Here is a 16,101-nt window from a genome sequence, read left to right as displayed (position 1 = left end):
CTTTGATTTTCTCTCCTCTCCATCTGTCCATCTTGGTGGGGAGGGGGCAGGCAAGGACCTAGGGACTGCTGCCCAGGAGTGACTGATCACTGGTGGGTACAATAAGCTGTCAGGGGCAGAAGGAAGGCCCAAGTCTCAGCTCTTGCCTCCTGGCCAGGCAACTGGGAAACGGAGAAGAAGCATGGTACTGTTGCTAAGGGTGTGAGTGGTAGAGTCAGCCTGCTTGGGTCCTGATCTCAGCTCCATCATTCCCTAGCTAAGGGACCTTGAGTAACTTCTTCATTTAACCTCTTCTTGCCTCTGCTTCTTCATACATAAAATGGGGATGATGATAGCAGCACCTACCTTACAGAATTATCCTGAGAGCTAAATAAGGTCAAATGTGCCAATACCTCAGAAGAATTTACTATTATTGGTGGATCAGGGTTACTAAAACCTGTTGCAGTGCCACAAATGCCACTAAAGGAGGCCAGAGGGAGGGATCCCTATAGGTGGGTATGGCCAAGGAATGCTTTTCTGGGGAAGGTGGAATCTGAAGTGACAGAAAAATCCAGACGTAATGCCTAGGGGGCAGCATGTTTGAGCACTGCACTTCTCCAGGTCATTGAAAAACAGCAAAGTGACGAGGTGGCACAAAGTACTACTAAACAATAATAATAGTGAGATTTCTTTTTGTATTATGGGATTTAATACTCAGCAACCCCATGAGGTAGGTACAGATCTCCATTTCATAGCAGACAAAATGGAGGCTCACAGAGGTTAAGTAATTTGCCCAAAGTCACCCAGTGCTGTTTATACCAGAGCCCCTGCTCCCCACCATGACACTTTCCTGCCTCAAGCTCCATGTATACAAATCAGCATGAGTTTTGCTTCATCTCCACTCTGGCCCCTTTCCCACAAGTCCCTCTACAAATGTTGTTCCGATTTAGAAAGCCCTGCTCAGGTAGGGGCTGCTCAGGCCAGATGTCTGGGGCCAAGCGCTTCCCAAGCTCCGTGCTCCTAGCCCCAGCCTGACTTGACCTCAGCCTGGAGCAGAAAAGCTGGCTGCAAGTGCATGTCTCACACCTCAGACAGGCCAGCCTTTGGCCAGCCCAGATAAAGGACAGGAAATCCTTGGCCACCTCCCCTGGAGATTGTTCCCTCTACCATGGGAACAGAGTTGCAGCCTGGGCAGAGGTTCCTCTGTGGTGAGGAAGCTGTTGAGTCAGCCCCAGATGCCTTGGCTGCCGGGTGTGGTTTAGGGGAAACAGGGACGGCTGAATATCAGGAGACCTGGGTTCTAAATCCTCCCTCCTTGGAGACCATTCCCTTCCCCTTTCTGGGCCACAGGCACATATCAACAAGGATCACACTGCTTATCTTACTGGGCTGCTCTAAGAACAGAATGGAATCACAGAAGTGAAAGTGCCTTGGAAATGGAAAGAAATGGGAAGATTTATTGTTGTCATAATCATCAATTGCAGAAGAGGAATGGCTGAGTTGGTATTTCTCCCTGTCCGATTCACCCTTCTGGCCCTACTGTGGGCATGGCTCATACTCATTTCCGGGTTCAGTACTCCTTAAAATATCCCCTTCCCCGCACCTCCACCAGCTCAAAGGAAGAAAGCAAGTGGCAGGAAAACAGGATATACCAGCAGACCCCACAGAGTACACTGCAGTCAACTGGTCAAAGGTAAGTACCTCCTCTCACTAGGCTTGCCCTCTGCTATGAAGACAATAAGAAGAAAGCTCTAGCCTCCAATGGCTCCCCAGTCATGAGAACTGGCTGGACCTGACCAACAAACAAATCAGAGAGCTGCATAAGGTGCTTGGACCCAAGACTCTGGGGATTCACCTGTTAGTCACCAGAAAAAGATGATAGAGAAATCTTATAGAAAAGTTCAGGCTAGAAATAGAAAGAGGAAAGTGGCCATTTCCCATTCCCAGGGCCACAAATAGTAGCATGTGCAGAAGGCAGTAACGAGGCTGGGAAGGGGACTTGCCCCTAGTACCTGGAGGAGTACTTGGAGGAACTGAGGCTGTTTGTCCTAGAGAAGATGCAGGAGGACTTGGATTCCAACCTCAGACCTCTGAAAGTCAGAGAGGACAGTGGCTAGGTGGTCCCAGGGGGCAGAGCTGGGATCCAGCATTATAGAAGCCACAGAGATACAGAGTTCAATCCAACATAAGCAAAAACTTTTGAATAGTCCATGAATGAAAGCAACTGCTTTGAACATTGTGCTCCCATGTACTGAAAATGGGGGAACAAGAGCTGCACAAATACTTGGCGGGAAGATCTAGGTTCATAAGGATAGTTGGACCTCTAAAGGCCCTTGTCCCCTGAGCTCTGTCTCCTTCCTACCTCTGGGGTATTATGGGAGAAAGCATAAAGGTGACTGGGGCCAGCTAAGCCCTTGGCCACTTGCCACAGAGACCCGGGATCCCAGGAGCACCTTAGGTTGGCACTACCCACGGAGAGCAGGTCATTCATTAACTTGTGGCAGAATGGGTCAGAGGGTAGCCACTTGGAACAGACACAAACATGGGGAGGGGGCTCGAGAGCAAACTGTACAAAAGCCCATGCTCAAGGAAAACCCAAGCTCTGGCAGTTCAAGGCCTGGTCAGCCCAAACTGACCAGCCAACTGGGAATATTTAGTGACCAGGCCTGGCAGAATTTAAAGCCAATTGACCTGGATAAGCAAAAGGTTTTGACTGGGCATGCATAATTTTACAGGTGGAATGGAAAACCTGAGAGACCATTGAGTCCACGCCACTTGCCCTGATGATTTTAAAGATGTGGAAACTGAGGCACAGAGAAAGCAATGTCTTCTCTAAAGTCACTCATGTAGAGGTAGCTACAGAGAGGCACAACCAGAAGCCAGGTTTCCTGACTCTATAGTAGGCTTACATGGTTCACTAAATGTCGGTTCCTTTTCTTCTCACTGAAACTGCAGAAAACTGCTTGTGGTCCAGAGCTTTCCAAACTGGACCTGGCCTGAGCCTTCCCAATTCCCACTGTTTGTCAAGATACAGGCTCTTGAAGGAAGGTCTCCTCCTCCACTATGGAGGCCTCAGCCTTACAGCAGCAGCGTGGCTGACAGTTCATGTCCTTGCCTTGTGTGCGGGGACCCACAGCTATACTCAAAAGAAACACATGCACATAGCCCCACTAACGGGGAAGATCCTTTGGGTGGACATTTCTTGCTCTTTCAAATTGACATTAGGGGCTCAGGTGCTCCTGGAAACATCCCCAGCCCCTTCTGACTATGATGCCTAAAAATCCCCCTTACCCCAACTGCCCATCTGAATTCCTATCAACTCAACTCCCTGACTCTCTCAATACCACCCAAATGAATGTGTGTCCTTCAGCAATGTGAATAACAACTTCTGTTTGCCCAAACGAAAACAGAGGGACAGATGTTTAATTGGCCCTGGAAGTTCCTGTTAAAGAATGTTTGTTAATGTATTCTTGGGGGAAGTGAGGGTTAAGATGGGATCCCCTTAAGGCCTGGGGTAGACAGGGAGTTAGTTAATGGCCATCCCCAGAGGTGACTTTTCAAGGTGGTTATTATGTGGCTCAATCATTAACCAAGCAGTGGCAGGACCCCAGGCTTGTTGGAAAGGAGCCACTCCTTTCCCAAGGACAGCCCAAGAGCAGGAGGCTGCAGCCAGGGAGAGCACTCATGGGGTCTTTCTGTCCCTTTCACAGCCTGCTCTGGGGCATTAGGAAGAGAGACCTGGATGAGGGAAGCTGTCCCTCAGCTCCACATGGGGTGGAGGAGGGCTGGTCCGGATGTGGAGGAAGTCAGCACACCCTTACTGGGGTGGAGGGAAAAAGGAGACAGTGAGGGTTTTTATCATGAATGAGAGAGGAAGCTCCAAGCTGGGCCTTGGTGATTAGATGACAAGCTGGGAAAGACGCTCATCCTGAATGCATCCTGTTTTGCTCCAAAGTGGCCTCAGGAGAGAGGGAAGGGGTCAGGAGGAAAGAATCCTCCCAGGAATTCTCCCAGGCCTGCTGACCTCAAGCTCCTGGGTGGCCCTGGAACTGGGGAAGCAAGTGGGAGAGTTTACCCCATTTACTGCTAGAGAAGCAAGGCACAAAGTTTCCACAAGAAGATCCCACAAGTCAGTCTCTGTAGCTGCAGCCCCAGAGACTGTGGCCAAGTGTTATAAAATGAGGAGCTAGGGCTCCCTAATTGACTTTCCCTGGGCCTCTCTTCAAAGGTTCAGCTCAAATGTCACTGCCTTGCCTCCGTCAGCCACCTTCCCCTCAGTCAAAACCAATGGCTCCCTAGTCAGGCTTGCCAGGGCAAAACAGTCCCCTCAACAATTGGAAATATGAACACTGTCAGGATATTTGACAGTATTAAGGGGCTGTTTTAGATGTGCTAATAGTACAGTGGCTATTTTTTACGAATCCTTATATTTTAGAGATATATACTAGACTACTTACATATAAATTGATAAGATGCTTTGGGTTTGTTTCAGAATAACAAGAAAGAAGGTAAGGAGGTGGAAGTGTTAATAGGCAGGATTGGTGATGGGCTAATGGCTGTTGCAGTTGAGTGATGAGTACATGGGGCCTCATTACACTAATCATCTCTACTTTTATATATGTTTGAAAGTCTTTGTAATAGTCTTTTAAAAAGTTCTCACTGAAGTAAAGATTTAGTATGACATACTCATTATTTATGCCAGTAACCCCCAAACTAGATGGTAATTCCCTGAAGATGAAGGTTACATTCTTTGTCCTCTACAAGACCAAGCCAAGACTGAACTTAATGACTAATAATTTGTATAGAACTTGGTAGTTTACAAAGCACTTAGCCATGGATCCCCTCACTTAATCCAGTGAAGTGCAAAGAGTGGGGAGAAACCAAGAGTCTGACAGGTCACGAATGGAACAGCAGAGCTTGGATTTAAACCTCATATATTCAGGGGCACCTGGGTGGCTCAGTCAGTTGAGCGTCTGACTTCAGCTCAGGTCATGATTTCACGGTTGGTGAGTTTGAGCCCCGCATCCGGCTCTGCTGACAGCTCAGAGCCTGGAGCCTGGTTCGGATTCTGTGTCTCCCTCTCTCTCTGCCCTCCCCCACTTACACTCTGTCTCTCTCTCAAAAAAAATAAATACATAAACACTAAAAAAAATTTAAACTTCACACATCCAGCTCTCAGTCCCCTGTGTTTTGCCCCATACCTCCCTGGACCCCTGAGGGTCTGAGGAACTTAACATCCAGTTCTACAGTCCCTGAGAGTTGGGGTAAACAGGAACAGCAATTGTCCACAGGGACAATTGTGTACATGTGAGTTCCCAAGGTGGAAGGCTGGGAAAGAGGAGACTCAACACACAAACACAGCATTTCAGACTTGTGACAGACTGATTCAAGGACTGGTCCTCACTCCTCATATACACACAAACCAAGATTTCAAGTCACAGGTGAGAAAAGCCTTAATAAACACTTGACACCAGCAACTGTGTGCCCAGCCCTGTGCTCAACTACTTTGTTTAGGGTTGCAGGATAGGGGAGTTCACACTTCCTATCCTAGAGCCCTTGCATTTTTGAGATCTCTTATCTCTATTTTATCTGATAACAGATTTGAGATCTCTTATCTCTATTTTATCTGATAACAGCCCCCCAAGAGCCCAGGGGCCTGACACTTGATCTTACCCAAACTTGAGGCCCAAAGAATAAGTTCTACTTTATTCAAGCCAGAGGCAATTCCTTCTTCCAGCCAGAGACCCCTTGCCCCACCTTCTTGAGAAAAGTGGGGGCACAGTCTGCTTTTCTTAGGACTGGCATCCATTGAACCTGAACTTTTTCCATGGCTAGAACAGGAAGCTCCAAGAGAGTCCTAGCAGAAAAGCACAGGCAGCTGCAACAGCACCCAGATTAGAGACTCCATCCTCTCCTCCCTTTGGAACTTCTTGCTTTTGTATTGTTGCTGGTATTCCTATACCACGCTCCAGGGGCCCTCTGCTCCCTCTCCAATCCCTATCCCTAAGAATAGAATTTTAAAACTTCAAGAAGACAGAGTGGGTCAAAGTTCAGGCCTCTTTGTGCCACTTTCTTTGCTCCTATGCTCAAACTCTGGAGGTGTGCTTTAATAAGGAAGGCCCTTCCATTGGCCCTGCCCAACTCATGCTCCACTCTGCAGCAGTCACTCAAGATACACAGCTTCTTTGTGCACCTTCTGCCCCTCTTCATGCTCTAAACACCTCCAGATATCTCTCAACAATGTCTTCCCCCACCCCAGATAGGGGAGGGGAGCTGCAGATGCACAGGGAGGTTTAGCATACTTCCTGAAGAGTTGCTTAAGAGGTGAACAGAAGGCAAGCGAAGAAGGGAAACAGGATTCTATCCATGTGGTGTTTTCTAGCCCTGGTTACAGGGGTCCAGGGAGCAGAAATTCCAAACCCTAACCCTAGAACAAAACTGGACAAAGACTAAATCCTGAAAATGAGGATCAAGCCCAGAATATCCACTGATATGGTAGCTGTAGTTTTAGGGTAAAAGAACCACCAACACCCAACACCATCATAACCATCACACTCTTACCCACTTGCTCCATCAACCATTCATAAACCACCTGCAGCCATGCCTCCTTCCTTATGCCCTTGGACACTATGCCTTCCCATACCCAGATAGAAACTGTCTCTTCTTTATTCCAGACAGATGGATGTGTGGAGAAGATTCAGAGAGCAATAACACAAGATGGTGGGTGGTGACAGCAACCCCTAGGATGGAGACAGGAACAGGTCTCACAGTAGGAGTCAGGGTTTGAAAATAGCCCTGGTGTGATTCATCACCCTCTCCTCCTGGGTGGGCAGACCTGGGTGCTCCAAGTGGGATAGAAACAAGCCAGGCTTCTCCAGCCCAACTTCTGTAGTCCCGGCTCTGAGTTGGCCCCACATTCAGTCTGGCTGTTGTCCTGCTCACCCTTCCCACCACTACTAGTTACAGGGGGCTTGGCTGCATATCACCACAAAGATTTCCATCTGAATAGTTCCTGTCACCCCAAGCATCTCAAAGACAACCTTTCACCATGTGACAAGTCACCAAATGTCATGGAAGAGACTGGCCCTTGCGATACTAAAATGCAGCCCACCACCTGAAGTGCAGTTGAAAACACTGTGGCCCCCAGAAGTAGCATGACTCACCTAAGGTCACATGAATTAGTGGCTGAACCCCAGTTTCCTGAGTTCTAATTCAGTGCTTAAGTTTACAGAGTCTTGGGGGAAGAGAAATGGAGAAAACCCCAGCCTAACTAATTTGAAAATCCCAAAAACTTCCATTAAAAGACCTTTCGTGAGAGCATCTGTAATCCAAACCCATTTTGGATTTCATGGGGAAACTTGGCCCTGAAAGATGCGACTTCTCCAAAGGTTTTCACTTGATCCCTACAGCTACCTTAACTACCAGGAAAGTCTGGAGCATTTCTCAGAAGGGAAGACAGTGGCCAAGGGGAAAGCCCATAGGGCCGGACTGGGGCTTTCTGGAAATGCCCTCAAAAGCAGAGGAAGGAAAAGGGTAGGCGAAGTGGCGCAGAGCCCAAAGGCCTGCCACCCCTGCTTGGTTCCAGTTCCCCTCCAAAGCCCCACAGCTACGCCTTCGGACTCTGGCCAGGCCCTGGATAACAGGCAGAAAACCTCCTTCTACTACCAGACTTCCCTGGGGAGAAGCGCTGCCAGCCGGCTCAGGGGGTCCCCCAGTTTCGGCGACTCCAACCCCAAATCCCAGGGCGGAAGGTGGCTGGGCTTGCTTCCTCCGCGCCTCCTGTGTGTGCCGCCCAGCCGAACCGCTAGGAGCGGGGGCCGGGCCAGAGCGCGCCCGAGGCTAGGCCGGGCAAGGGGGCCCAGGAGGCCCTGCTGGTCCGGATTTCTCCCTGCCGTCTCCCCAGCTCCTACCTGGAGGCCGCGTCCACTGCTTTGGTTCAAGACCCTGCCAGTGCGCAGGACGTGAGTGCAGGAGGGACTGCTCCGTCCGGGGCACGCGCGGAGCCTAGGGTCGGGCGTGGGTAATGGTGCCAGCCAGAATAGCAGCTGCCGCAGCTGCTTAGCTGTTGTCAATCTGAGGCCACTTTCGGCGCAGGTGGGGAGGGAACGGCAGCGAGTTGGGCGACAGGGACGCCCCGCCCACCTACACGACCTTCGACCAATGAGGCCGCAGTCCGGCCCATCGGACTCCCCCAAAAGTCGCCCAAATTGTGGTGGGCGGGGCTCTGCCTTCTAGCTCCTCCAATAACCTCGCCGCTGCCTCTTCCTCAGGTCACACCGCTAGTGAGGAGGGGGTAGGCGGGGAGCAGTCAAGCCAGAGCTAGCGACTGAAGGTGAAAGACAGAGTTGGCCAGGCGCACAGTTTATTTATTGGGCTCTGAATGTGCCTGGTACCATATGGGGGATTTAAATACATGTGCCATGTAGACGTGAAGATTCAGTGGCTTGCTGAGGATAATTTATAGGGATTTCAGAAGACAACTTCAGTGAGATCTCTGATTAGTACGGACAATCAAGAGAGAATCTTGGACATTAAATATGTGAGCAGGAAGTTGCCATCCCCACTTTGCTCAGGCCCCAGCATTCTGCAACTTTCCCACTACCCCAGCTCTCTGACTCAAGTCCAAACACTACCCCCGCGGGGAAATGCATGGAAAACTTGGAGCATATACATTAACCATGGCAGACGAGGGCTCCCAAGAGTGTATCAGCAAGTACCATCAGAGAGTTGGTTTAAATTCGGTAAGAAACAGAGTGTTAAGATTTGATCTCTCTCTTGCCTTTCCTCACAAAGTTCCAATACATGTTCACAACCATGATTTCACTGTTGAATTGAGGACTCCTATTAGCTGGGATCTGGAGTACTCAAGGTGCCATGCCATCCAACTACCATCCTCCACATTTACAAATACAGAAACTGGGAAGAGAATACTCGCTCATCTTGACCCACCAAATCCATAGCAGGGATAATACCTGCACATGGGTTATTTTCTCCATACCTAACAGGTAGAAAACAGGCTCCACATCCATCTAATTTGTTTGCCAAAGTACCCAACACAGATGAAAGCAAAAATTCATGTTTCTTGGGACGGCAACTTTCTTAAGGTCACCCAGGCAATGGCAAAGACAGACATAGCCCCAGGTGTCCCCCTACTGTCTGGTATTCAGACTCATTAGAATTATCCCACCTTACTTACCTACTGGCCTTGATGAGAATCAGAGGAGAAATAATGAAGCAAGTCTACCTCCAGTGTGCACACCTCCTTTCCTCTCAATGGCAACACTGGAGCTGGCACTTTGTTTAAGATGAGTCATGTACCTGTGGGTCTTGGAGTTCTGTACAACAGAACTCACTTCTTGAAACAAAATCCCATCCAGAGTCAGGAACCACTATGATGGGTGGGAAGGTAGAAGACCTCCTTTCTGAGGCTGTGCTGTTATGTTTGTATGCATCCCTAAAGCTCTGAGTTGGAGCCAAACTTATCTTGCTTCTGGAAAATGCTAAAAGGATATCCTATAGCTTCCCTAAGGGCAGGAAACCACGTCAGAGCCAATTCCATCCACCTCATGGCACCAAGCACAGTGTCTACAGTAGTTTCTCAGTAATGTTTGTTAATGGATGAATGAATGTTGAAAGATATTCAAGGGACAACCATGAAGAAATTACATTCATATAGATAATGACCAAACCCCACTTACCTTTTAGTAGATTCATTTAACTAAATCAGACATGATGGGTCCTGAGACATCCAGTTCTTTTTTTTTTTTAAGGTAATCAAACCGGAAAACTAAAAAAGGGAAAGCTACAGAAAGTACAAAAACTACAAAAAGAGCAAGTGCTACAAATAAGTAGAACAAGAGCTTCACATGCCTGGCATAGAGCATGTGTGTACTCAATAAAAATATCTGTCGAATGACTAAGTGAACACAATAGCCAGAGAAAGCTATAATCCTAATATTTGCCATGTACCTTGTGACATCGTAGAATGGCCCAAGCAATAAATAAATAGAAATGCATTTTTTAATGTTTATTTATTTTTGAAAGACAGAGACAGAGCACGAGCAGGGGAGGGGCAGAGAGAGGCACACACACACAGAATCTGAAGCAGGCTCCACACTCTGAACTGTCAGCACAGAGCCTGACATGGGACTCAAACTCATTAACTGTGAGACCATGAACTGAGCAGAAGTCAGATGCTCAACCGACTGAGCCACCCAGGTGCCCCCCCGCAATCAATCAATCAATCAATAGTCCAAACAATATCTAGACTGTTTCTTTGGGTCTTTCTTGATCTCCTTCTCTTACCCCATGAGTTTCAGAAAGGCAAGAACTCAGCCTCTTTAGAAGGAGATAGCTCACTCTCTTCATTCTTGCTCCCTGATCTACTCCCATGCTCTGACCTAAACCAGAGTCTTACATGGAACAAATATACAATAATGGTGCCTGGAACAGATGAAGAAATAGTAACTTTCTTTTTTTTTTTTTATAATTTAAGTTCTTCTTTTTTAGTTTTTTTAACGTTTATTCATTTTTGAGACAGAGAGAGACAGAGCATGAATGGGGGAAGGTCAGAGAAAGAGGGAGACACAGAATCTGAAACAGGCTCCAGGCTCTGAGCTTTCAGCACAGAGCCCGACGCCGGGCTCGAACTCACGGACCGCGAGATCATGACCTGAGCCGAAGTCGGATGCCCAACCGACTGAGCCACCCAGGCGCCCCAAGAAATAGTAACTTTCGATAATCTGCTTTCTGGGTTGCATCTGGAGTGGCTCTGGTGATAACTGGAGCCTTTAGGTCCTGGGTGTCCTTTTCCCACACACCCCCACTATTTACTGACTGTGTGTCATATAGTGCTGCTGCTGCTGCTGCTGCTACCTTGGATGCCAGCTCAGGCATTAAGCAGGGAAATGTAGAGTGCATGAGGGCAGGCTGAGAGCAGGTGGAAAAGCCGTGGGTACATGTATGCATTTCCATGCCCTATACATGGGGTTTCTATATTTCTACCACTATGAAAGCCCAGCTATGCCATACAAAGAGCAGTATGATGGATTCTGGAGCCATACAGCCTAAGAACAAAGGCCGGTTCTGGTAGGTATTTTCCAACTTTCTGTGCCTCAGTTTCCTCACCTGTAAAGTGTGGATGATAATCACAGTCCTGACCTTATGTGGCTGTTGAGTGGATCCACTGGGCTAAAGCACACTTAGAATGGTGGCTAGTACATAATAAGTGATTCAAAGTGTTAGATTAGTGGTGACAGAGGCACTGAGAAATGGAAAAAGCCCTGGATCAGAAAGTAGGAGAGTTGGGTCTACTCCCAGTTCTACCATTTTCTGGCTGTCACTGAGGGGGAAGTCATTGCACCACCAACCATCAGTTTTTTGGCCTGTAAAATGAGAGTAGAGCATAATCCCTAGCAGGCAAAATTAAGACAATGGATGTGAGGATGTACTGTAAAGGGCAGGTGACAGGATAGCACTGAAGGTGTTTGACAGCTCAGCTTTTTTCCAAGGCCAATCATTCCTTTTCTTCCAGGATATGGCAGAGACAAACTCCATATGCTGTTACTGTGGGCCTCACTCCAAGACACTTGAGTCCCAATAAGTGCCTATCTGGACTTATAACAGCCCCCATACTCCTCCCTGCCTAGGAATGGGGATTCCTCAGGCTGTTGCAGCCACTCTGGAATGGCTGAGGGTAATGAAACAGGCCCTTCCACTACTCTTTTCCATGGAGCTAAAGGAGCAGCAGCAAATCCAGGGACCTGAGCTGAGAAGAAAAAAGGGGAGTAGGAACCATGGGGGGAAAATGAATTACACTTGGACCAGCCCCGCACAGCACATGACCATGGATGTCCTCACACTTGCACACACATTCCTGCATGCCTCATCAAAAGCCCACCAGTCAATCCTGGGAGGGTCAAGGCCTGCTCTCCAAAGATTTGGGGGCCCCCACCCAATTTCATGAAAGGGGGATACTGATCAGACTTCCACAACATGAGATAGTTACAGCTCATTAAAAAAAAATCCTCAGGAGCCATGCCATGGCAGAGGGGTTTGCACTAAGAGGGGCAGCCAGAGCAGAGCCAATGTGGGGAGAAGGGGATTTGGTAGTGGGAGGGGATTGAAGAGGTGAGGAGCACACAGGCACCTCACTGTGCATTGCCAAGTGGGAGTGAAGGCACAGAGCTATGTCCAGAAGAGCACAAAGACTCCCTCTCAGCCCACAGCCCAGGAAATCACTCTGGCTGTGCCCAACCCACACTCCAGAGTACCCTGAAATGGGGAGCTCTCTGCTGGGCTGAGAGCCCTGGGCTTGGCTGTCAGGAGAGCTGGAGTACAGGCCAGCAGAGTTTCAGAGATCACTAACTCTCTCGCGCCCCCCCCCCCCCCCCCCCCCCCCCCCCTATGACACAGATGCATTTATTTCCTCTCCTGGAACTACTGAAAAGAGTGTGTGGTGCTACTCATGATGGACCTCCACATACTTGGACTAGGAAGCTGGAGGGGGAGAACCCAGGCCCACTCAGTCTCTGCCCCCCACTCTTCCCTCAACACCCAACACTCTGTCCCCATCCCTCCAACAGTCACTAGGCAAAGTGTCAGTTGATGGAGAGCTGGCCACCAGAATCTAACACAATAGACCCACTGAGCCATGACAGTGTGATGGGTCCTATTTCACACCAGGATGGCTGGCTTTACTGGTCAGTCTCAAAGGGGCTAGAGGTTTTCTGCTGCAGGCAGATGGAGCGCACCCACCATTCCCTCAGGGAATGCCTCAGTTCAAACGAATAGACGGGGGTCACCCTGGGCTGAGCAGTTGGTGAATCTGGCACAGACACCCAGAGCAGGATGTCCACTCCCACCCTCCCACTTCATTCCTGCCCTTCAGAGAACAGTCATAGTGTGGTGAGGAGAGATGAGCAAAAGCAAGTCAACTTCTAACACAAATCCCCTCGCCTTGCCTCAATCCCATGCACCTACAAACACCTGAGGCCAGAGGAACCTTCCTTGTACCCCTCAATAGTCCCCCCTACCTGACTTTGTTTCAGTCCTTGAGCTTTCTCCTTCCTGGCTAGGCTCAGTTTCCTCATCTGGAGAACAGGACTGGTTTCTTGAGTACCCTCTTTCTGTAACATTCTCTGCTTCTGTAAGCTTCTCTGTGTGTTCCTATAGGGGTGAGGCTCCCAGAAGCCCACCATCCATGCAGCTTCTGAAGAAGAAGGGAGTGTTGGGGGTGTGACAGCCCTCTGAGGATGGGGAGAAAGAACAGAGGAAAGTGAGAAAAAGGAAGGAGGAAAGCTGATGTGAAAGGCAGAGAAAGAAGGGAGCAGGTGCTGAGACCAAACAAGCCCAGAAGTCTAGAAACCTGGCCCCCACCTCCAGCACTGTCTCCAGCTCACCTAGTGGCAGTGGACACACAGAGCCTCTGAAAAGAGGCAGGATCCTGCCTCCTTTCCTGGGACTTTTCCACATGTCCCTCAGGGGAAGCAGCTCTCAAGACAAAACTGAAAGGGTAAAGAGAAGATGGAGTAGGATGAAAGGCAAGGGCTCTTACTTCCTACCCACAGGCTACCCCATCAGTCCACCATGGCCTGACCTCATGCTGCCACCAGATATAGTGTCCACAAAGTGGGACAGCTGCTGGTGGGAGGTGGAGGATGGGGATTAGCTTTCACAGGCCGGCCCAGAGCCTGGCCCAGTCCAACCCTGTGATTATGAGTCTCTAGGACTTGGTGATTTCAATTCAAGCAGACAGAGCCATCCTCTGGCCACCCACCCTGTCTATTTTCCGTGAAGAATACCCTCAGAGGCTCCTGGATGACATCAGAGAAGATACAGGATGTGTGGTGAGGCTCGAGGGCCACTCAGCTAAGGGTCTGGGCTCTTGTAGCCCCTCTCAGTGTGCCCTTCTCCAAACACAGCTTCCCCCTTCTGCAATCCTACACACACACACATACACACACACATGCGCGCGCGCACACACACACACACACATTCTAACTAAATAAAAACTCTGAGCTGATCTTCAACCAGGGCCAGGGCTTCCCTACACACACACAGCAACCCATCAGTCAACATGGGCACCCAGGCACTGACAGGGGGGCTGGAGCAGAGAACAGAGAAAGTAGGCCCAACAGCCAGGGTGCCTGTCTTCTGGAGCTCCCATGCCAATGGAAGAGGCAACAGCAGCCCCCAGATAGAGAATACCCAACCCAGGCAGGTGGGCAGCCAGGTCACATCCCAGAGATCAAGGAGAGAGGGGACAGCCAGGCTCCCAGGTTGGACACCTGATATCTCTGGATCAACAGACCTCCAGGAAACACCAGGGAAGTAGCTTCTGGGCCCCACCCCCACCAAGCTTCCTGCATCAGGGTCCAGGACACTGCAACTCTGGCTTCTACCCTGCTTTTACCACTGAGGGGCTGTGTGACTTGGCTGAGAGTCTTGACCTCTCTGGGCCTCAGAGTCCACAAAGGTACAATCAGAGAGTTTGCTCTGAAGATTTCTGTGGGCCCTGTCCTGTAAATGTGTTCATGTTCCATGACAAACCCATTTCAAGAAACCCGACCCAGTTTGCTATTTCCACCCTACCATTTGGGCAGGACCAAGGGAGGACTTATTGGAGAAAAGGAAGGAGCAGAGCCTGGAAAGTGTTTTAAGTGCTCAGAGAAATATATACTTTTTCAATTTTTAAAAAGACAAAGTGCCAGGTAGTCTGGAAGACCTGCTGGAGTGGAAACAGGCCTTGGGGTGGAGCTTTAGGCAATTCAAGATGACTAACAAGGTGCTTCCAGGGTGGCTGGGCTGTGTCATGCAACAAGGGGACAGAGTGAGGCAATAAGGGTACCTTGGAGTGATGGGGGGGTATGGAGCTACCAGCTAGGTAAGTAAGACCCAAGGGTAGGAGACAAAAAGAGGGATAGAAGGACAGACAGTGGGATAAAGTAAAAATATAAGCAGAGTGTCAGACATATAGTGGGACAGGAAAACAGACAGGAGGGTGGAAGGCAGAGGCAGAGACAAAGAAAGTACTGGGGGAATAGGGGTAAGGGACCTACCGTTTATTAAATGCCTATTGTGTGTTAACAACCAAAATGTTGCTCTTCTTTGAGTGGAGGATGAAGATAGAGGGAGAGAGGTGGGTGGGGACGAAGCCAGATGGACAGTTGGGATAAAAGGATGGGGCACCTTGAGAAAGAACAGCTGGCTAAGAATTAGAGGAAAGCCAGCGGGCGGAGATGGAAGGTCTGAAAAACGGAGTCTGCCAGCCAGAGGTGAGGTTCAGACAGACTGACATAGGGCTAGTAGATCAAAACGGGACTGGAATCAAAGATGAGGAGGCGAGGGGGACTCAAGTTTTGCCTAGCAGAGGGCAGCGCAGCGCCCAGGTTCTCAGCGAAGAAGTCCAAGCCTAGCCCTGACCTCCCACCCGTGTCCGCCCGGGTCCGCCCAGCTCTCTTCACCTGGTTTCCAACGCGGCGGGTCCCACCGGGTGCCCTTCACACCCCACGGCTTCCAGGACATCCGCGCCCCGGGGCTTTGGGAGCCGCAAGGCTGACCCCCAGTCCCTCGCCTCAACCTTGTATGCACAGGCCGGCCACTCCCAAGGGGAGCGCTGCGCCTCTGGTGGTCGCACCTGGACTGAGCCTACAGCCAGGGCTGCATCGGAGGGAGGGAGGGAGGGGCTGAGGGAATGAAGGCCCGGATTGCCCCACCCCCTCAGTAGCGACTAGAAAGTTCCACGCCCACACCTTAAGCAGGACGCTACTCTTCTCTATCCTACACTGGCCTCAAGTCATTTAGCTTAGCTACGCTGCCTCTTCCATTGCCATCCAGCCTCCTCTCCTGGGTTGGAGTCACCTTTTGGCCTTTTCTACACTAGCCCCCGATTTGAGGGGTGTCTCATCACTGATCTCACTCCTTTTTGCTGTACTATGCCAGTGAAAGATAGTGGGGGTCTTAGCCACTAAGTCAGCCCCTCTACCTCCTGTCTCCCCCAAATCTTACCAACCACATTACAAGGCATAAGACCTTATGCAACAGCCAGATGGAGAGGGGAACAATGGCTCCAGCCAGCTTGGCAGACTGACTCACTTACTGACTCCTCAGCCTCCTACAGAC

The 16,101-nt window shown here is 49.8% G+C and overlaps 1 protein-coding gene across 2 annotated transcripts in view; it reads right to left on the bottom strand.

Annotated features, from left to right (window-relative positions):
* Positions 1 to 15,590, bottom strand: part of STARD8 (StAR related lipid transfer domain containing 8) — a 46,098-nt gene extending 30,508 nt beyond the window's left edge. Inside the window, exon 1 of one of the 2 annotated variants that reach the window (XM_049643897.1) lies at positions 15,444 to 15,590. In XM_049643897.1, the coding sequence (XP_049499854.1) occupies positions 15,444 to 15,504 (61 nt within the window). In that variant the 5' untranslated portion in view covers positions 15,505 to 15,590. Of the gene's footprint in view, positions 1 to 7,889; positions 7,974 to 15,443 lie in introns of those variants that run through there. The other variant, XM_049643898.1, reaches the window with a different exon arrangement.
* Positions 15,591 to 16,101: the final 511 nt, after the last annotated feature.

Source organism: Panthera uncia, chromosome X (genome assembly GCF_023721935.1).
Source record: "Panthera uncia isolate 11264 chromosome X, Puncia_PCG_1.0, whole genome shotgun sequence".
NCBI classification, from domain to species: Eukaryota; Metazoa; Chordata; class Mammalia; order Carnivora; family Felidae; genus Panthera; species Panthera uncia.
This window is presented reverse-complemented; position numbering and strand designations above follow the sequence as displayed.